The 20,452-nt window shown below is 37.2% G+C and overlaps 6 protein-coding genes and 1 pseudogene across 6 annotated transcripts; 4 read left to right on the forward strand and 3 right to left on the reverse strand.

Moving 5' to 3' along the window:
- The first annotated feature begins 1,158 nt into the window (after positions 1-1,158).
- LOC110761734 (uncharacterized) lies at positions 1,159-1,895 on the forward strand. Its single transcript, XM_021964286.2, has one exon. The coding sequence runs from the start codon at positions 1,385-1,387 to the stop codon at positions 1,775-1,777; it is 393 nt and encodes a 130-aa protein (XP_021819978.1). The 5' UTR covers positions 1,159-1,384; the 3' UTR covers positions 1,778-1,895.
- Positions 1,896-5,389: 3,494 nt separating this feature from the next.
- On the forward strand, positions 5,390-5,983 carry LOC110761736 (uncharacterized). The gene has a single exon (XM_021964288.2). It carries the CDS (start codon positions 5,451-5,453, stop codon positions 5,835-5,837), a length of 387 nt encoding a protein of 128 aa, XP_021819980.1. The 5' UTR covers positions 5,390-5,450; the 3' UTR covers positions 5,838-5,983.
- Positions 5,984-6,282: 299 nt separating this feature from the next.
- On the forward strand, positions 6,283-8,486 carry LOC110761735 (uncharacterized). Its single transcript, XM_021964287.2, has one exon. The coding sequence runs from the start codon at positions 7,512-7,514 to the stop codon at positions 8,466-8,468; it is 957 nt and encodes a 318-aa protein (XP_021819979.1). The 5' UTR covers positions 6,283-7,511; the 3' UTR covers positions 8,469-8,486.
- A 700-nt stretch (positions 8,487-9,186) lies between these two features.
- LOC110761737 (ABC transporter A family member 7 pseudogene) lies at positions 9,187-10,261 on the forward strand (annotated as a pseudogene).
- A 41-nt stretch (positions 10,262-10,302) lies between these two features.
- LOC110761722 (uncharacterized) lies at positions 10,303-11,230 on the reverse strand. Its single transcript, XM_021964276.2, has one exon. The coding sequence runs from the start codon at positions 11,023-11,025 to the stop codon at positions 10,585-10,587; it is 441 nt and encodes a 146-aa protein (XP_021819968.1). The 5' UTR covers positions 11,026-11,230; the 3' UTR covers positions 10,303-10,584.
- Positions 11,231-11,392: 162 nt separating this feature from the next.
- Positions 11,393-15,021, reverse strand: TIM (triosephosphate isomerase). The gene is made up of 9 exons (XM_021964282.2): positions 14,701-15,021; positions 14,425-14,451; positions 13,914-13,983; positions 13,381-13,504; positions 12,834-12,918; positions 12,586-12,718; positions 12,299-12,472; positions 11,883-11,965; positions 11,393-11,769 (listed from the first exon to the last, which is right to left on the reverse strand). The coding sequence occupies exons 1-9, from the start codon at positions 14,902-14,904 to the stop codon at positions 11,713-11,715; spliced, it is 957 nt and encodes a 318-aa protein (XP_021819974.1). The 5' UTR covers positions 14,905-15,021; the 3' UTR covers positions 11,393-11,712.
- A 1,934-nt stretch (positions 15,022-16,955) lies between these two features.
- On the reverse strand, positions 16,956-20,039 carry LOC110761717 (transcription factor bHLH121). Its single transcript, XM_021964271.2, has 6 exons — positions 19,686-20,039; positions 19,059-19,180; positions 18,444-18,571; positions 17,867-18,346; positions 17,568-17,732; positions 16,956-17,372 (listed from the first exon to the last, which is right to left on the reverse strand). The coding sequence occupies exons 1-5, from the start codon at positions 19,811-19,813 to the stop codon at positions 17,580-17,582; spliced, it is 1,011 nt and encodes a 336-aa protein (XP_021819963.1). The 5' UTR covers positions 19,814-20,039; the 3' UTR covers positions 16,956-17,372; positions 17,568-17,579.
- Positions 20,040-20,452: the final 413 nt, after the last annotated feature.

A 20,452-nucleotide genomic window follows, 5' to 3' on the forward strand; every position in this document is an offset into this window, starting at 1 on the left:
AGTTGCACTAGCGACTGTTGTTAAGGCTATAAAGTGTACGGACCGCCCACCTCTGATGTGGATTGCATGCCCCAATAGAAAAGTGACCATTCGCGCTTTGGTCGACATACAAAACTAAAGGGATGTCGATACAAATATCTTTAACATAAAACGAATGTTTTTCTACTTAGCCTTAATTACACTAGTGCATCCGAAAATTCTGGTCAAATATCAAATGATATATCACCCTTAAACACGGCATAGATTGAGTGGATTAGGTGGATTGCTTTGAATCTTCAACATCCCTACGTGGCATACATTTCAACAAACTAGTTTATACCGTTCGGGCCACATCAACGATTTTAACAAAACAACAAACTTGATGAGGGACGAAAAAAAGTCAATTAAAGGGGCAATATAATTTAGGTGACACTAAATAATAGTTAAATTATTTAAAAAGGATTTTTACCAAATCTATTCTTATTGATTCACTATTGTTTTAAAATATGCAAAGTTTTATAGATGTATTTGTTTCTTTTCTTATTTTTGATTGTCATAGAAAATTCGTAGTCTAGATAATATATACCAAAGTATATGGATCTCTTTTGAAGTGAGTGAAACTACAAATCCTCTTTTCTATAACAATTAAAAACTATACTAACATTAGTGTTGAACATGAGGTTTCGATTCTATTTTAAAACTTTAAATAAAATCTTCAGTATTGAAAATACCACGTAGTTTTCATAGATGGATCCATTAAACAAAGTTATTTAAAGGGACGGTTCACTCTACATTATAGTTCAATGATTCCAACACTATAATTTTGTTTAAAAAAAGCTATTAAGAAATAACAATTCAAATGGTCAAAGGTTATTTTTCCCCTCTTTTGCAGAAAAGATGGTAAAAGCTTAAAGTACGTAAATACATGGTATATTTCTTATCAATCATTGAGTTTTTATATTAGAATATTACAAGTATTTTTTTTATTTTTAAATATAAGCGATAATCTAAACTACAAGGAGAATGAGATTTCTCACACATACATTACCAAGATGTCATAGAAAACCTGAGACCACTTAGTGGACTAGACGCATAAATATCCTTGTTTTTGGATAATTACAAGTACAATTCTTTTTGGCCGGTTTAGATATCTCATTAAAGTACCTGAACACAAACAGTACATGCATAAGTTAAGAGCTCTTCTTCTTATCTTATGTGCCTTGTTTTTTTCTTGTGGCCGCATGCATCACCCTTCATTGCATAAATGAAACTCCACAAAGCAGACACTTACCTGTTTCTTGGCTATAAAACACAAGCCCTTCAATTCCGAACAACCTCTTGAACTTGTCCATTTGAACACTAAAACTTCTCTTCATAATCAAGAAAAACCATCCAACCAATATCCATGGCCTATGGACGAAGTCCAACCAGCTCTTTCATAGAAGGGTTCTCTCTAAGTCCTCTGCCATATCCAGTTCTGCTCATTCTTGCTGTAATCTCAATCTTTTTTGGCATATCCTGGTACTCATCCTATGACTCAGCTGTGGAAGAAGCTGAAACGCATTTCAGTTGGCTGCTTTTGTTTACAGCAATAGCACTTCTGCTTCTTGTTAAGCTGCTGTCTTTTCTGGATCCTGATTGGTTCTTCTCCTTGTGTCCATGGGGAAGCAACAGGATAACCTATCATGAACCTTCAGAGGGAAGCTCACCATGGGGTGTTGTTGCTGTCATTGTGCTCATGCTAGTTTTGCTGCAATACCAGTCTATTTTCCGGGACAGCTGGCACGTTAAAAAATAAAAAATAAAAAAAAAGTTGTGTGTATATGTAGTAGTTGTTGTATATAATGGAATATGATCTTCTACTTATAATTTCTGTACTGATATTGTGAAATATATTTTACTCATGTTTATTTTCACATCAAGAGCCATATGTTGAGTTGAAATTGAATCTTCAATGATTTTCCATGTGGGTTTTGAATCCTCTATGTGATGTTTCTTTTTTCCTAGTGGTTTCATTAGGCTAATTTGATTGCTTGGAAGTAATAATTCAATGTCCAAAGCTACAAGTTACACAAACTTGAGATTCAAGCTAAGTGGTCATTGACTTCTAGATATATAAATTCTTTAAAAATGCTTTTATTACCAAAGCTATTCTTATTGATTCACTATTGTTTTAACATTTGCAAAGTCTTAAAGATATATTTGTTTCTTTTCTTACTTCTGATTGCCAAAGAAAATTTGTAGTCTCCGATCGAAAGTAATATATGCCGAAGTATATCGATCTCTCTTTTTTTATTTTTTATTTATTTATAATTTGGCTAGATAAATCGATCTCTTTTGAAGTGAGTGTAACTGCAAAATGCTAAAATTATGAGAGATTTCTTGTTGAATTTTATGTGTATTCTTCTTCCGCTAGGAGGCCATATTTATAAATAAAGCTTTGGAGCCCAAGTAAAGCAATAACTCCTAATTCTATTTTATATAACACTTAAAAACTATAACTTTAGAGGTCTAAGAAGAAAAAGATAACTCTTCATAAATCCTAGCATCTCTCTTCTCTCTCAACCCTTTTTGTGATGTGTGTTCCTGGAGGGAGAAAGGAGGACACTCCTCCTCCTCACTCCCTCTCTCTTCCTTATAGAGCATTTCCACTCATTTGCCATGTCAAAGGGCAAGGGGAGGCAAGGGCTATTACTATTCATGTGAATAGTGGCAGCCCTTGCAAAAGGCTATGGCAACCACCATTCACATGAGATATGAAGAGAGGAATTTGTATAGAGTTTTGGTGTGGGAAGTGAAAAATATGACTAAGTATTTATTTTTCAAAAAAAATTCTGAAATTTTTATTTTTATTTTTATAGATTTTCTTTGGTTGCTAACGTCAGCAAACCCAGGCTAGAGCAAGAGCTGATTTGCCTGAGGGCCAACTCAGTCACGTGAAATCCGCACCTTACTCTGGCTGTCTTGGCTTGCTGGAAGGACTCGCCTGGGCTTGGGCTCTGTCCTGCCCAGGCTGGAGTTTATTGGTGGAGTTGCTCTTAGAGCATCACTAAGAGCATCACTAAGAGCATCCACAGTGGGGTGGTGTATTTTCGGGGGTGTAAAGCCACTTTTACATCCTCTTTACACCTCCGGGGGGTGTAAATACGCTTTGTGCTCCAATGAGAGGGTGTATTTTCGGGGGTGTAAAGTCACTTTTCTCCATTTTCCCTCACCTTTTTGCAGTTGGGTCCCACCTGCAAGAGATGTAAAAAAAGATGTACAATTGCATCTAAATATACATCTCCAAGGTGGTGATGTAATTATACATTCATATACACCCCCCCATTGCGGGTGATTCCGATCACAATGGGTGTATATTTAACATACACCCCCTTATACACCCCCACTGTGGATGCTCTAATGATTGGGTGTATAACGGATTTTAAAGCTCATTTACACCTCATTTGTCCGGAGTCGACTGCAATGCAAGGGTGTATCATGCTGCAAATATGGCAAGCCACCGTGAGATGGGAAAATAGATGGAAATGTCCATCTTTTTTAAACATCCAGCTAAGTGGGCCCCGTTGTTGAAAAATCATGAGAGAGAATCAGCTTTCAGCGTGGAAAAATGGGAGAAGCAGAAGAAAATGTGATGTGACGTCAAAGCACTAATGGGGTTGTATGATCCAACGGTGCTAATGCTTCCATATTTGATTCCAATGGTGCTAATGCTTTCGTACAAGAAAATAAAAAATTACATCTTCTAATTTACATCTTCACCCATTTGAGCAAAAAACGTATTTACACCTTAGATAACTTCCACCCATTTGCCATGGCAAAGGGTAAGGGCTGTTACTATTTATGTGAATAGTGACAGCCCTTGCAAAAGGCTTGTGGTGTTTCCACCCATTGCCATGACAACCACTATTCACATGAGATATGAATGAGAGGAATTTGTATAGAGTTTTGGTGTGGGAAGTGAAAAATATGACCAAGTATTTATTAAAAAAAATTCTGAAATTTTTAGTTTTTTATTATAAAAAAAATTTCGTTGCTGACGTCAGCAAACCCAGACAACAGCCTAGGCTATTCTTGCCTTTGGGCCAGCCCTGGCTTGTGGAGCCCACCAACTGCCCTGGCTACATTTGCCCGCTGGAAACACTTTTTGGGCCTAGGCCCTCCTTGCCCGAGCAAGGGGTTGCCCACTGAAAGAGCTCTTATGGAGGTGTAAATGGGATGTAAAGGTGGCTTTACACCCCCTGAAAATACACCATCTCATTGGTGATGCTCTTATCTCCCTATTATTTTTCCCCTTCCCCATATAATGGATTTGGGGTTTTAATTGTGGGGAGATTATTTATGCCTAGATCTGTTTTGGATCTTGGTTTTTTACCTAGATCTACTTGGATTTGTAGTTTTGTTGGTTGATTTTTTATTGTACGGTGAGTGACTGCAATCTAGGTGGTGTTCTCTGTCTCAAAGGAGGCAATGGCAGCTATGGTGACGGAGGTAGCAACTGTGGTGGTGGCTCAATTGGTTTTTGGTTATTGTTTGTTTGTACTTTTCTTATTTTGTAATAATTGCATAAACTCTTTGTGAGTTGGGTGTTTGATTGTTTTCTAGTCTCTACTTGTGTTTTGTACTTGTGAGAATTTAAAGTTGTATTAAAAGATTTGGGCGATGTAATTCATGTCTGGTTTGTTTAGGCATGCGGCTTTTAAATGCCGAAATTTCTTTGTCATTTTGTGGTATGTATCCGGATTAACCATGTGTTATTTATATCATCCCTTTATGCGTATTTGCCCTTATAGTTGATGATATTTGTGCTTAATTTATTAATATAATTATCATTTTTCTCTATAAAAAAAAACTATAACCTTAGCTCCCATAGATGGATCCATTAAACAAAGTTATTTAAAGGGACGTTTCACTCTATATTATAGAGTCCAATGATTCAAACACTTTTGTTAAATAAAAAGCTACTAAGAAATTCCTAGTTATGAAAAAAAAAACAAAAAACAATTTTAAATGGTCAAAAGTTTTTGTTTTTCCTCTTTTACAGAAAAAAAATGGTAAAACTTAAAATATTTTTTGTCAATCACTGGATTTTTATCTTAGAATCTTAGAAGTATCCTTCTTCTTTTGTGTTTTTTTTTTTTTTTTGAGAACTACAGGTCCTATCCTTCTTTTTTGGTAAGTTACATTTCTTTTCGGCCGGTGTAGATATCTTAGAGCTCTTCTTCTTATCTTCTGTGCCTTCTTTTTCTTGTGGCCCCACCCACGCATCACACCTTCTCCATTCCATTGCATAAATGAAACCCCACAAAGACTTTATTAAGCAATAAAAACCCAAGCAAATAAGATTAATTTATTAGTTGGCTGTAAAAATTAAAGCAGTCACTTCCCTGTTTTTTGGCTATAAAAACACAGGCCCTTCAATTCCTAACAACCTCTTGAGCTTGTCCATTTGAACACTAAAACCTCTCTTCATGGCCTATGGAAGAAGCCAAACCAGCTCTTTCCTAGAAGGGTTCTCTCTAAGTCCCCTGCCATATCCAGTTCTGCTAATTCTTGCAGTAATCTCAATCTTTCTTGGCATATCCTGGTACTCATCCCTTGAGTCAGCTGCGGAAGAAGCTGAAACGCAATTCAATTGGTTGCTTTTTGTTACACCAATAGCACTTCTGCTTCTTGTTAAGTTGCTGTCTTCCATGGATCCTGATTGGCTCTTCTCCATGTCTCCACTGGGAAACCGCACGAGAACCTACCATCAACCTTCAGAGGGAAGCTCACCATGGGGTGTTGCTGCTTTCATTGTGCTCCTGCTAGTTTTGCTGCAATTCCAGTCTAGTTTCCGGGACAGCTGGCTCATATAGTATGTTCAGTATTCTGTTTAAAAATTTAAAAAAATTATATAAAAAAAAAAGTTGTGTGTATATGCAGTAGTTGTTGTATGCCATGGAATATGATCTTCTACTCATATTGTGAAAATAGATTATGCTCTGTTTATGTTGAGTTGAAACTGAATCTTCAATGGTTTTCCATATGATTTTTGTTTTTGTTTTTATGTCTAATGGTTTCATTAGGCTAATTTGATTGCTGTTGTAACTTGTAAGTGAACATATTTAGCGAAATTAATATGAAGTAGGTAAGCATGAATTGCTCTGATCAGAAGTAACTCCTTCCTTGAAGGTTTACTTTTAGAGTTTCAAATATATAAAAGTTATTTTATATGAGAGTTATATTATATATGAAAAGGTGGAGCCGCCCAGTCAAAGCAATATATTTGTACTTCATACATATAGACAGCAACATCCCGGTAATCAGGGGATTTACAATCTCCAAATTGTCTATTTTAGCTGATTGTCCGTGTCTGGTTTCTTGCGCAACTTGTAATCAAAATTTGACAATAGCCCTCACCATATCCAAACCTACCACCGGCCCTTGTGGCCCAGTGCTAACCAAGCATGTCAAGCAAGTTCGATAGGGCTCGTTTGGTGCGTATGATATCTTACCATTTTGTGGGGATTAGATGGGATAAGTTTTTTTCATGAGTAATCCATCTTCTACCTTCAACGTAGTCAATAAAATTTCATTTCTTCATTTAACGTGCTAATATAGGGAGTTATCGTATTCAATCCAATCCTAGACACCAAACGAGCTCATAATTTGTTTTAGATTGAGATTACAAGAATTCAAGTTGCATTATTTTCATGGTAGGCCCTACCAATGGAAACTTCATGGTGTGAAGTCAATGACAATTTTCATGCGTTTCTTGTTGAGGAGTACGGTTAGGTTATATGACATCCAATGTCTACCATTGAATTGTTCAAATGGCTCAATTCTCAGCCATACAACTTTCATTTCTCCCAACTTTTGAAAGCACTTAATGGAACAATAGAGAAACTACTAGGTCTTTTGTGGGGCAGGAAAAGTTCAACATGTCATCACTAGTTTTGGTAGCATCTGCAGTGACAGTAAAACTGCAAATGAGCATCTCTGGTGGTAGGTAGTCTTTATTGATCAGATGAGGAAAAAAATAATTTAAAAATCACTGTTTCCCTGAAATCAGGGTAAAAATTCTACTGTCAATTTCATTCATGTTTAAATCCATAATTTCTGTCATTTCCGTAAACCATGTAAATTTAGCATGAATTTTGGAAACATTATGAAGAAAAAGAGATTGAAAAAAAATAAAAGATATCAAAACCAACAAGTCATATAAGTCTGGAGAGCCACACAAGTGGACCAATCAGAAGAATGAATACAAGTGGATCAACTACAGAGAAGCATCGATTATAGCTCTCCACCAATTATTTAATCAAATGACGACCTACCAAGATGAAAAACACACTTGAAGATAATTATAACTTATTGACAGTAAGTCTTGCCACAATAAAACCTATTGTCTAAAACGTCACAATGCTTCCTTTTATTTTGTATCTAATAAACATAATATTTCTCTGCACAGCCTACTCCATTTGCATCCAGACAAGGAAGAAGAGGAAGAGGAAAGAACCAACTCCTCTTCTTCTTCCTTCTTATTAACAATGGGTTCCTGTTTCCCTAAACAGATAGAACGCCGTAAGGCGATCTCAACGGAGAGGAAATCGATGCGTGATCTTCATCAAAGCTGTGGTGAGGACTTTCCAGCTTGTGCCCTTAGGCCTACAGATAGAAAAAATTGGATGGCAGGCCTCAACCCTGAGAAGCTTCACATACACAATATTTTATGGCCAGGAACACATGACTCTGCAACCAACAAGATTGGATTTCCATGCATAACTAGGCCTTTTGCACAATGCCAAACTCTGTCCATCTACCAACAGCTTGTCATAGGCACCAGAGTGTTTGACATTCGGGTTCAAAAGGATCGTCGCGTCTGCCATGGAATTCTTGTCACATACAGCATTGATATTGTGATCAGAGACATCAAGAAGTTTCTATCTGAAACAAAGTCAGAGATCATACTCCTTGAAATCAGGACGGAACATGGTCATGATGACCCTCCTGATTTTGAGCAGTATTTGGTGCATCAATTTGGGGAGGTTCTCATCCACCAGGATGACAATGTGTTCAACAAGACCATTGCAGAATTGTTTCCGAAGCGAATAATATGCGTGTGGAAGCCAAGGAATTCACCTCAGCCTAAGGCAGGGGGCCTTCTATGGAGTTCTGAGCACTTGAAGGATGACTGGATCAACACGGATTTGCCATCGACAAAATTCGAAAGCAACTTGAAGTATTTGAGTGAGCAGCCTCCAATTTCAACAAGGACATTCTTTTACAGGGTGGAGAACACAGTGACACCTCAGCCTGATTACCCTATTGTGTGTGTGAAACCGGTGACCGGTCGGATTCATGAGTATGCAAGGCTGTTTATAACTCAGTGCTTCTCTAGAGGTATTGAAGATAGGTTGCAAATCTTCTCTACTGATTTTATAGATGAGGATTTTGTTGATGCATGTGTAGCTGTTACATATTCAAGAATTGAACGGAAAGCCTGAATTTCCATTTTTGAGTAATGTCTTGTTCGTCTTCTTGGTTCTCTTGTGGATTTGCTAAAGAAACATAATGCAACAGAAACAAAATATTGGGATGAATTTGAATTAAAAACTTACAAAAAATGGTTTTCATACTAAATATGTGATAAAAAAAAATTATAATTAATAGCAACGAAACCCTGCACACTTCGTTAAACACTATTAGTATGATGTTCCATATCACAAAAACAAATTCAAGACATTTGCATGATTTCAGAATTTAAATGCGCCTCACTTTTCTTATTTTCATGATTATTCATTGAAACTTAAGCTTCTCTGAGTTTTTTTAAGCTTTTTTTCTCTCTTTTTGTTTGATAAAAACACACAAATAATTAGTGGTTACAACTTTAATAAAATGATTGAACTTTCAGATGTGATTCTCATGAAAAGAAAAAAAAAACTTTCACATTTTATAGACAAAATAACGAGATATTGGAGGAAACTTGTGTATGTCCTATTAGAAAAGTTCAAGGATTTGTGTTTGGATCTTCTGGAGGAATCCGATTATGTTTTGGATGTGAAATTTGGAAAAATTTCGCCAATGATGTGAGAGTAATCATTGAGATTGGGTTTATCTGCGGACCAAAAAAATTCAAAAGTTGGGAAAGTTTGAATAGAATTAGAATTATTGGATTTGATGGGAAAGTGACGGGGGGACGAGTCAATTCCGAAGAAGGCGCAATCGGATGCGTCAACAATGGCTGCAACCATGTCGAATTCTTCATTATGGCTCATTGATTGTCTTCAAATATGTGTAGGGAGTATTAGCAATCACACAGTACTTGCAGCCTATGATTTCTCTAACTCAAATGGGGATAATTTTAATGTAAGCATATGGTACAATTCAACCTTTTAAGAATGACACGGGCAGTGGTCCTATTGCTTTGCTGCGGCTTCCGAGTTTAGTGAATCTGGCATCCAATGTCTACCTTGAGTTTTTACAAGGATCTGTCAGGATGATTTCCTATACTTATTTTCTTACAGTATCTTCAATCTACATCCTATGTTTTGTTATATTTGGCTCACTTATAGGTTAAAATTCTTCACAAAGAGGGATCTAAAGTTTCTATTGAGATGGAGAAACCTGATGTTGGTCAAGAGAGGGAGAAGGTTGAAAAATTGCTACTGGATTCAGATACAACTCATGCAGTCATCTGTGACAACCTCAAAAAGGTGTATTCTGGAAGAGATGGAAACCCTGAGAAATTTGCAGTGAGAGGGTTGTCTCTTGCTTTGTCTCGGGGAGAGTGTTTTGGCATGCTTGGCCCTAATGGTGCTGGGAAGACCTCTTTTATCAATATGATGATTGGTCTCACAAAGTCAACCTCTGGGCACTGCTTATGTTCAAGGTCTGCACATTCAGACTCAGATGGATGAAATATATATCAGCATGGGTGTTTGTCCACAGCATGACCTGCTATGGGAAACCCTCATTGGAAGGGTGCGTTTACTATTTTATGGAAGACTTAAAAACCTCAAGGGTTCTGCATTAATACAAGCAGTGGAAGAATCTCTGAAAAGTGTCAATCTATTTTATGGTGGGGTTGCAGACGAACAAGCCGGAAAGTATAGTGGAGGTATGAAGAGAGGGCTTAGCGTTGCCATTTCACTTATGGGGATCCCAAAGTTGTTTACATGGATGAACCCAGTATTATCCAGCTTCAAGAAACAACTTATGGAATGTTGTGAGTGTATGTACCATGTGATTGCCAATACTCCCTAAACATATTTGAAATGGAAGCTGGACTTTATATTTATCTTCATCTTTTTTTGAAATAGAATATATATGTGCAGGGTGTGATAAAACAAATATGCATGTGAATTAATAACCAAAACACACAAGAATCATGAGTTTATTTACAAATAATTAAGCCGGTCGGAACTTAGATCTAAAATAATTAACCCAGCTCGAGCTTGATACTAAGCACAATCATCAGAGTTGGCTCAATCTTGTAGTAGCAAGTCTACGGTGATTGATGACATTGCATGGTTAAAGCCAAATGGAGAGATTCGTTTATCCAACCCAATACATCTTCACAAAGCACAATTCTCTCAACAACAAAAAAAAACCAAAGCACAATTAATCTGACATCCCAAGAGGTCCAAGCCACTTGGAATGAAAGGATGATTGGTAAGATAGCAAGACCAAAATCAGCACCAACAAGATGGCAACACCCCACGGTGAGCCTGAGCCACCACTGCCCCCGGCCCGGTGAGCTGGCTCACGCTGTGGATGTTGGGACCGAAAGCTGAACCATCCACTAGAAGGGACTGAAGAACATGAAGCTACCACAAATATCAACAAAACAGGCAACACCATTAGGAAGAGCTGGAAATTAAAGGCTGTGTGTTGCATTTGGGCCTTGTACTCTGTGTATTGAGAAAGCCACAGCAAGCCAATGACAATGGCAAAGATGGTGAGCAAATGCAGAGGTGGTGCAGAGATGGAGGACAAGGTCTGGCAAGTCCACCCTTGTTTCCACTCTGGACCCCTCCTCCTCTTAGGGTAGAACCACTCCATCTTTGTCCTCTTTTCACTCTTAAGTCTCCTTACAACAAGGTTTATATAAATAAGAATGAAAGGTGATTAGGGTTTGGCTTGCTCTTCACAGTAGGTTGGCTTTGGCATATATGCTTTGAGTGTAGACTTTGCCTGCCTCACAAACTTTTTACTTTGTACTAATATGCTCCGATTCACGTGAATGATACCGAATTACCTTCTTAATTAAGGATGAGTCCATGGAATTCTCTTTTCTCTTCCTTTATTCTTCAATTTTAGTTTTTAGCTTTCCATTTGCCAAAAATATTATTCATTTATTCATTTATTTTCGAGTATTACGGCGAAGGCAGTTATTTTCAATTACCAAATTCACCATGGGATATGAGAATTGAGAAAATGAGAGGACCCCTTGATGTTGATTGCATTATGAGAGAGGACCCTTTGGTTCAAAATGTTTTAAGCTTAAAATGACTTGTATTGCTCTAGTGTCCACCAGACAATAAGTGGCCCATGGAAAATGGATAGAAGATATTTCCTATCTTTATGGAGGAAAACTTAAAAAATGACCACACAAAAAGAAGGAAAAATAAAGAAGAAGAAAAAATCCGTATGATAGACTGGCTCATACATTTGTTACAACAAAGCTTCAAACTCAAAGTGTACCTTCGCATGGCCCTTTATTTGATCCTGGTGCCAAAACAACCATAATCAAGCTGCAACTTTCTTGGCTGTTACGGAATTGATTATGGTAGCGAATTCAGGACCCTAGATGATGAAAACTCAACTTGTTAGTGTCATTTGCAAAAAAATTACAAACCGAAAACAAAAAGGTTCTAAACTATATAGTACTCTCAAGGCAAATAATTGCGGTAGTATACCTTTAAGGAAGCACCACCAACGAGAAAACCATCAATATCTTCCTTCTTTGCAAGCTCAGCAGAATTGCCTCCATTTACAGACCCTAAAATTGGATCCCAATTTAGTTACAATACTACCGGAAGTCGGATATTCACTCAGAGCTAAGACTAGAATATCCCAACTAGCTGAGCACTGAGCAGAATCATTATGTTCAAATGATTCTACGACAAGGGTCCAGGTTGGATGTTTCTAAAGTTATTTACATCTTACAGTTAAAATTCATAGATGATGCCATTATTGCCAATATATTAACATGAATTGGCCTCCCTTGACCTATTTTAAGAACATGCATAAGTGCTTTCTGTTGCTTAATCACAGAGGTGAAATTTGTAAGAAACTGACGACCAACCAAAAAAAGTTGCAGGAAACAAGCTACCTCCATAAATAATTCTTGTTTTGGATGCAACTTCTGGTGACACGTTCTTCTTGAGCCAATCACGGACAGCTACATGTACTTCCTGAGCTTGTTCTGGACTGGCCACCTTACCAGTTCCAATGGCCCAAACAGGCTCATAAGCAATAACTATATTATCCCAGCTGGGTACCGCATCTGCACATAATAGACAAATTAGTGTTATACACAAGGGACAAGCTATTCATCTTGAAATGGGACTCCAAAATTGGCTGCACAATCGTGAAAAAGAAAAAGCATTTAGAAGTTACCTGCAAAAGCCTTCAGTTGCTGAAAGCAGATGTCAAAAGTTTTCCCTGCTTCCCTTTCTTCTAGCTTCTCACCAATGCAAGCAATAACTCCAAGACCCTCGTTCAAGGCATAGGCAGCTTTCTTTCCTATAAACTGCAATTAATAAATTTCAGTTACATTTTGAATACTTATCATAGATCAGAATATACACTAATCATTTTCTCTAGAGACCTTCATAAAAATTTAAAGAAATATTTGGAACATTCACCTGATCATCTTCCCCAATTACATGCCTCCGTTCTGAGTGTCCAAGAATAACCCATGTGGCCCCAATATCCTTCAATTGTTCAACGCTGCAAAATGGACATGGTAATTATAGTAATTATATGAGTTCATTAAACTGAAAATGCAACCATAACAGAACTATGAGAGGCATATGTCAACTCAGAGCTTATATATACTACTATTACAAGATCTGTTTCGGATTTTTAAGCCAGAATCTTGAAAGGACCGCTCATTGTCCTTGCAATACAATGAACAAATAACCTTTTTGAAATTGATGTCAAATTCAAACAGGATTCTTACAATGTTTGAGAAACAGTTTTCGAGATATAATTCTAGAGGAGCTTCGAAAGGGAGGGGGGAGCGCAGAAATATAAACTATGAACCTACCACCCAGCAAGTTTAAGATAAGTCGTAAAGAGAATAGTCTCTAATCAAGACAACCAAAGATAAATTTGTAATAGCAAGATGAAAATGTATGTATCTGTGAAGGACAAACTACTAAGAAATTTAACAAGGCAGAGTAACCTAACCTGATTTCTCCCGTGAAAGCGCCACCTTTTCCAACCCACGAATTTTGACCAGATATTTCAATACGATCTGTTAACGAGTTCTTCACCTGATCGATGTAAAGAAATGGTGGTGCAACAACAACATCTGTACATATCATAAGAAAATCAAAATTTAAAAACACTATAAATTCATATTCTTAAATGATATATAAATGAGATCAATAGAAACTGACTTTTACACAAATGACTCCATTCTGTACCTACAAAGTAACATAGTGGACTTGCCACCCTTAACCACCTATGCCCAACACCTATTCGCACGTTGCATACACTTCCAAGTTTCTTCCCTAGCTACAATTATATTACTGCCTACTTTTCTAAATAAGTCATATACACTCAAACTTATTGATCAATTCCAGTCACGCAGAGTTTCCTTCCCACCAGATTTTGGTCATTCATCATGTATAATGTATTGGCAAGACTAAAGCAATCTAGTAAACCTACTGCAAATTGAAACAGGTATATACTGAAGATCAAACATAACAATATCTCACCAACATCTGCTTCCAATTTGGCACTGTTCAAGTCAGAGACTAGCTTGCTGATAGAGTCTTTTGTGCCATTCTGAATGAAACAGCAAAGATGAAAAGGTCACAAGAAGAACTGAGCCATCTTAAGAGTTTGAATGTGTATATGTCTTCAATATCCAACAAAAGCAGGCTAAGAAAATACATTAGAGAAAACAGATTCTACAGAGTTTAAAATACTTACTTGTAAAATATATACCATTGGAAGTAACACTAGATTAACAACAAATTTAAAATTTAAAATAGAATTGAAATTTCAAGCGCTGGATTTATGTTTGAAAAAAAACATGGTTGAAAGGTGGTAGCTTTCGAAAGATGATATAATGAAACTTCAAAATTGAGAATGTGTTTGAGTGGAAATGTTCTGAGCATTTCAGCCCCTTTGCTCTATGAAGGAAGCATAAAAATTCTTTTAACACAAAGAGAACAATTCACTAGAGGTAGTGCAAACAGACATTGCAGTCAAAAGAGTACTTACACACTTCCAGTTTCCACCAACAAAGAACTGCAAACACAACAAAAGATACAATTAATTACAAAAAATATATATATCCAAAGAGGAGAGAATCCAAAAATATCCAGGCATTTGTAGTGAAGGACAATCGCATTCTGAAACTAAGGATAATTTCACCATTTTCTTAATACCTTTAATCAATTGAGATCCAAGATTTTTCCTTTCATTTCCACATTTTCTAGGAAACCAAACAAAACACAAAGAGAGATAAAAACAAGGAAGTTCAAATAAATAACAGACCTTTCCAGTGCCGGCCATGGCGACGACGCCTCTGGAGGCTTTGCGGGAGGAGGAAGAGAGGCGGAGCTGGGAGTGAAGGTGTTGGAAGAGGGAGAGAGACTGGGTGTGGTCCAACTTGGAGCACGATCGTCGCAGACCGGAGTACGAGGAGACGGATTTAGGGCCAGAGAGTTGAGAAGCGAGAGATGTGGAGGCCACCGCCATGACTGACTCAGTGATTTGGAGCTTCCGAGTTTGGGTTTGCTTGCTCTGTGTTTTTACTTGTATTTCACGAGTGCGAGAGTGAGTCACTGAGAGAAAGAGGGTGGTTGGGTTTTATGGTAACCAGAAGGATTGTTAGGATAGGTAGGAGGGATGGATGGTTCACGCTGTTATTTAGAACGTCAAATGCACGCGATTTTTTTCCCTTTTTTTTACTTTTTTTTTAAAAAAATTTTTACCAACCAACAATCTAGGGTTTGGTTTTTTTAATGGTTGTTTGTTTGTCAGGTACCAACCAAACCATCACCTACCCTATTCCTACCAAAAATTTGCCAACGGCTAGGATTCCCTCATTGTTGGTTGCCCTCGTGGCTTTTCCTTGTAATTTTTGCTTCAATACAAAAAATATATATATAATTCTATTTAAATTTACTTGATACATGAGGTTTATAAACCGAAAAGTACTTAGGGTTCGTTTGGGAGTGTGCTTCTAGAAGGGTTAAAAGCGCTTTCTGACAACTAGGGTTTAGGGTTTTAACAACGTTTAATAGAAAATTTTAAAAGTGCTTTCTGGAAAAACACATGCCATGTGCTTCTTTAAGAAGCACTCCCAAGTGCTTTTCCATGAAGCACTTCAATTTTTTACAAAATTTTCAGCAACTTTATAATAAAAGTGTTTTTGTTAAAAGTGCTTATAAGCAGAAGTGTTTCCTAAATAAGCAGGCCCAAACGAGCGCTAAAACTAATCTCAAAACATTCTACTCAAAAAAATTTCCTCAACAAGTGAGTGAGACATGATATTTTCCTTCGTTGCCAATAAATAAATAATTTTATTCTTGTGTAAAAACCAAGAATTAACATAGGTTTCATCTGAAAAGAACATAGGTCTCATCTTTGGCTATTCAAACCTATATAGGAACACTCCACCATTAGTGAATTATTATAATAATAAGTAGAACAACTGTTGCCCATTCATTTTCTATGTTTTTACTTCAGAAATGATGAGACAAAATAATAAGATAATATTATATTAAGGGTCGATGAAAATTGATTTCTGACTTTATGCACCACCACCAAGTATGTAGAATTGGGGTGAATCTTTGGCTCACTAGAACACAAGGACAAACGTTTATTTTGATTTGAAAGTGGTTTAAAACCTAGAAAGAAAGGGCTGGGAGAGTCTTGAGGTTTCAGTACAAACTAAGAAACAGTTAAGAAAACAGTTGAGATAATGAGGTCAAGTTAGCCGCTTTTTTTTGTCTTTCATTAAGCATTTGTTGGTCAAGCATGCCAAAGAGACAAAAAGGCATATTCATTTTGGATAAATTTCGGTATGGTTGCATCATATTATGCACCCTATACACATATACATGCACTCAAAATACACATACATGTATATATACGAGCTTCGGTTCAATAGCAAACAACATACGGTCTCCACTCTTTCGAAGTCCATCTTGAGTTCAAATCTCATAGACGAGAACGATGGTAGTTGAATCAGTAAGGATTCCGCTTAATGAAGCAACTGCAATTATATTGAGAAATCTACGGCATAGAAGGCTCTCTGGCCAATTTTCACCATTCACTCCTAGTCTTGGGTTGGATGCTAATCATTTTATCCGTTTATCTAATTTGTGGCTTTCATTGGACATTTCCTTTCTATTCATGCCCATGAAATGAAAGCACCCCACTCAACATCCCTTTCAGCAATTGAGTCCTTCAAATGTTTTCACCAATCACAGCCCGTGCCATCACGTATTGGCCTTTTTGGACCTCAACCTCAAAGATTCAGGATTATGACATAGTTCGTTTTTATACAAAAAGATCTTCAGATTCGTCTGGAGAAAATGCAACACTTTTAACTACAGCCGCTCATCTGGCTTCTATGCCAAGAGATCTCACAGGCTCTCACTTTACTAAGACGTGATAAGTCTTAATCTCTTACACTATACAGTCTACAATTTCATGCTTAAAAATTACGTCCGAAATCATATCCATGTACAGTCGGACGTATTTTTATACTCAGATCAGATGCACTTTCAGTGAAAAATTGATTGGTGAGAAGGAACAGAAATGAACATTGTATATTTCATCTCAGTCATCTCCATGACTCATGAGTAGCCCAACATTTCCCCTAATTCACCTTCACCCTCAATACAAAAGAATCCCTAAAAATCCCTGCAGCAGCTTCTATCCACTACAGCTAGATGCAAAAGCCACAAGAAACCACATACACTGTTGTTTTCACATTTTCACTGAATAAAATAATCTCTTTCTTGAATATCAAGACTGCTATTTACAACAACAAATACATATTCCTGTGGAATAGATAACCCTATCTTGTACATTTCCCAGCTGCAATATCAGTGTCTAAACATGCTACAAAGAGAATATGGAAATCCACTTAACGCCCCATACCTTGCTAATGAAAACCAACCAACATCCTTTGCCACCTTCGTGCAAGAAGACACCTGCAGAAAACAAAATCTTTATATTTAGTACCAACACCATAAGCATTCTGCCACAATTATACAGTAGTTTAGTTCAGACCTATGTCGCATGTTCAAGCAACCTTAAAAAACAGTTCACTAAAATCAAACAAATGGAGCACTTTGTTGACGTTATTAAAGAACAAAATGACCCTGCCTTGTTCTGTTCTTTGTTACCTTTTCTCTTTTTCAGTCATCAGCCTTTGTGCCACCAACTACGCTATTAGATGAGCTATCCTGTACACTACGAGAAGAAGAACATCTGCTTGAAGAACTCCCTTCTGTAACCTTGATTTCCTTCCTCGCTGACTTCTGAGATTTTCTTCGTACTGATGATAAATCCTACAAAACAATCAAATTACGTCAATGAGGACTCAAAAGGTAAGATAAAGCCAATAAGCTCCATTATAATTTACTTAAACATGGTTGAAAAGCTTTATATCATTCTTTAAACAACTTAGAAGGCTACAACTGACCTGATCAGTCATAGATCCAGGAGTTTTCAATTCTAGTTCTGTCGTAACATCATTTGAATCTTCACTTCTGTCAATTTTACTCTCTCCGGATAATTTGTTTCGTGAATCTTGTTTGCCTGAAACATGAGACCGACTTCCTGGATGCACTACTGGCGATACATATTGGGTGGACTGCTGTTCAACCAGAGTATTAGGGGTAACATATGGAACAAAAGTTGAACAGGGGTTAGGAATGATCCCAGGATTCTGATTTGGGAAATAATGGTATGGCTGCATATGTGGATGCATGGGAATTGGACCTGGAGGCATTGGCATTGGCATTGGATATGGATATGAAGGTGGGGCCATTACAACTGAGTGATCCATAGCACCCCAAGGGAACATAGCCCTGAGTCTCTGCTGATACTGAGCATTAAGGTTCTCAATGTCAGATTTAAGAGATGCCTTCTCTTCTCTGAGATCATTTTTCTCATGCGTCAACTGTTTATAAACAAAATAGTGATTAGATGCCCTATAAAAGAATCCAGCATTGGGCATTGTTCACCAGGATATAAAAATAAATAAAACACTAAATCACCTCACGAGACTCTTCGGTTAGTGAAGCACAATCAGCTTTAAGTTTGTCTACTTCCGATGTCAAATCCTTCAGCACTTGAATTGTATCAGCTAAAATGGTTGCTTTGTCATTTTTGGGTCTGTCTGGATCTGCGTTTTACAGTAACAAATGTAAATCAATACAAAAGTGTGGGATATTCATGTATCCAGCAGGTATACAGGAAAATCCATAAACGTGCACCATAATGAAAGTTGCAAGCAGTTATACAGGAAGAATACTACACATTAGTAAGTTGAAGGTAAGTCCCATAAACCAAAAGAAGGAACTTGTGCAAATATGCAGTGGCACAAAGAATTTTCAAATGCAACTCTATATAACGTAGTGGCAGATAAATCGTGTCATATGGCACTCAGCTCCATAAGGACATTCAAACATAAACAATCTACTCATGCACAGTACTATAATGAAATGATACAAACATAAGACAATAAGATTTGACAATAGAAATAGTTGTAGATGCCAAAATCTCTATCTATGATATCTATGCCAAAGAGGTAGCTAAAGCCCGTATGATAAATGGAGTACCTAAAAGATATAAAATCCAAAAACAATAGAGTATGAACAATTCAATTGTACCTAAAACATTCCCCAACTCAAGAAACTGATCATTCAGTCGATCCCTCCTCAACTTCTCCCGGTCAGCCTTCTGAATCTTTCTAGCAGTTAGACAATCCTTAGTTTCCCCTTCAGGCCTTTGGCTGCAAACAGTAATCCATCACAGATTGACTAGAGGGTAACCCACCAATTCTAGTGTGCAAGAAAGTCAACTATTGAAAAGGCATTGTGCACACATTGATTTGATAACTGGGTTCACAAACTTCACATCATAGAATTTGCACACAACAAAACATACAATGTCTCATTAAACCATTCTCTAAATTAAACTTTAAATGTGTTTAGCCACAGTTCTCAATTTGATTGTAAGCCTATTTACACTGAAAAATGCATATGAACCTTGAGACAAAACAAAAATGATTCATAATTAGCTCAATCAGAAACAAACGTTTACACTTAAAAATGCATACGAACCTTGAGACAACACAAAAATTATTCATAATTAGCTCGATCAGAAAAAAACCCAGAAAAGATAACACCATAAATCCAAGACTCAATCGTTTTAATTGGACCCCCTGGTGATAAAATGCCAAAATATACAAAATTTAACAACAACAAAAAACCAGAGATAGAAAGAGCACGACGAACCTTGAATTGGGTTGGGAGCGGCCGGAGGGAACGCGGGAATCGGGAGGGGGCTGAGGAAATTCTATGGCGGAAGGAAATGGAGGTGGCGCGGATTGGATGAAGCCTTCGTGTTTGAGCTGCTGATCCATGAGAGCCTATACGAATTATCTGGTGGAAGAAGATGAACATGTAGCCATCTACGACTTGCGAATTGCACCAGCGAATGGGTTTCTCTAAAGTGTCGTAGAAGTGGTTACGAAGCGCGAATCTTATCTGCGCTTACAACCAGAGGGAGTCGTTTTGTGCTTCCTTGGTGACGGACTCGCTGTCGTTCGGAGTTAGAGTTACCGGTATTTTATTTTGACTGATGTATAGGATGATGGTAGGTATTTTATTTTGACTGATTTATAGGTATTTTTATATACAATCATCCTTCTTTTTTTTTTCTTTTTTTTTCCAAAAAACAACTTTATTTCAGTGATTTTTTACTTTTTGTTTCTTTTTAGGGTTAATCGTTTTATTAGTCCCCCAATTTGGACCGAATTTGCATTTGAGTACCTCAATTTCCAAAATGATACTCAGGGTCCTTTAACTTTAGTTTCGTTTGGACAACTAGTCCCACCATGACTTCTGTCAATTTTTTCGTTAAAATTAGGAATAGATGGGTCTTTTCCGGTTGGTTTTGAGGGACAAAAACGACTTTCACTCTTTTAGATGCTCTGATACGAGTTATAGTACATCAGAACATTGACCAAATGTACGAACCAAAGAAGAAACGAAAAGGCTGA

The sequence above is a fragment of the Prunus avium genome, chromosome 8 (genome assembly GCF_965620075.1).
Source record: "Prunus avium chromosome 8, drPruAviu1.hap1.1, whole genome shotgun sequence".
NCBI lineage: Eukaryota > Viridiplantae > Streptophyta > Magnoliopsida > Rosales > Rosaceae > Prunus > Prunus avium.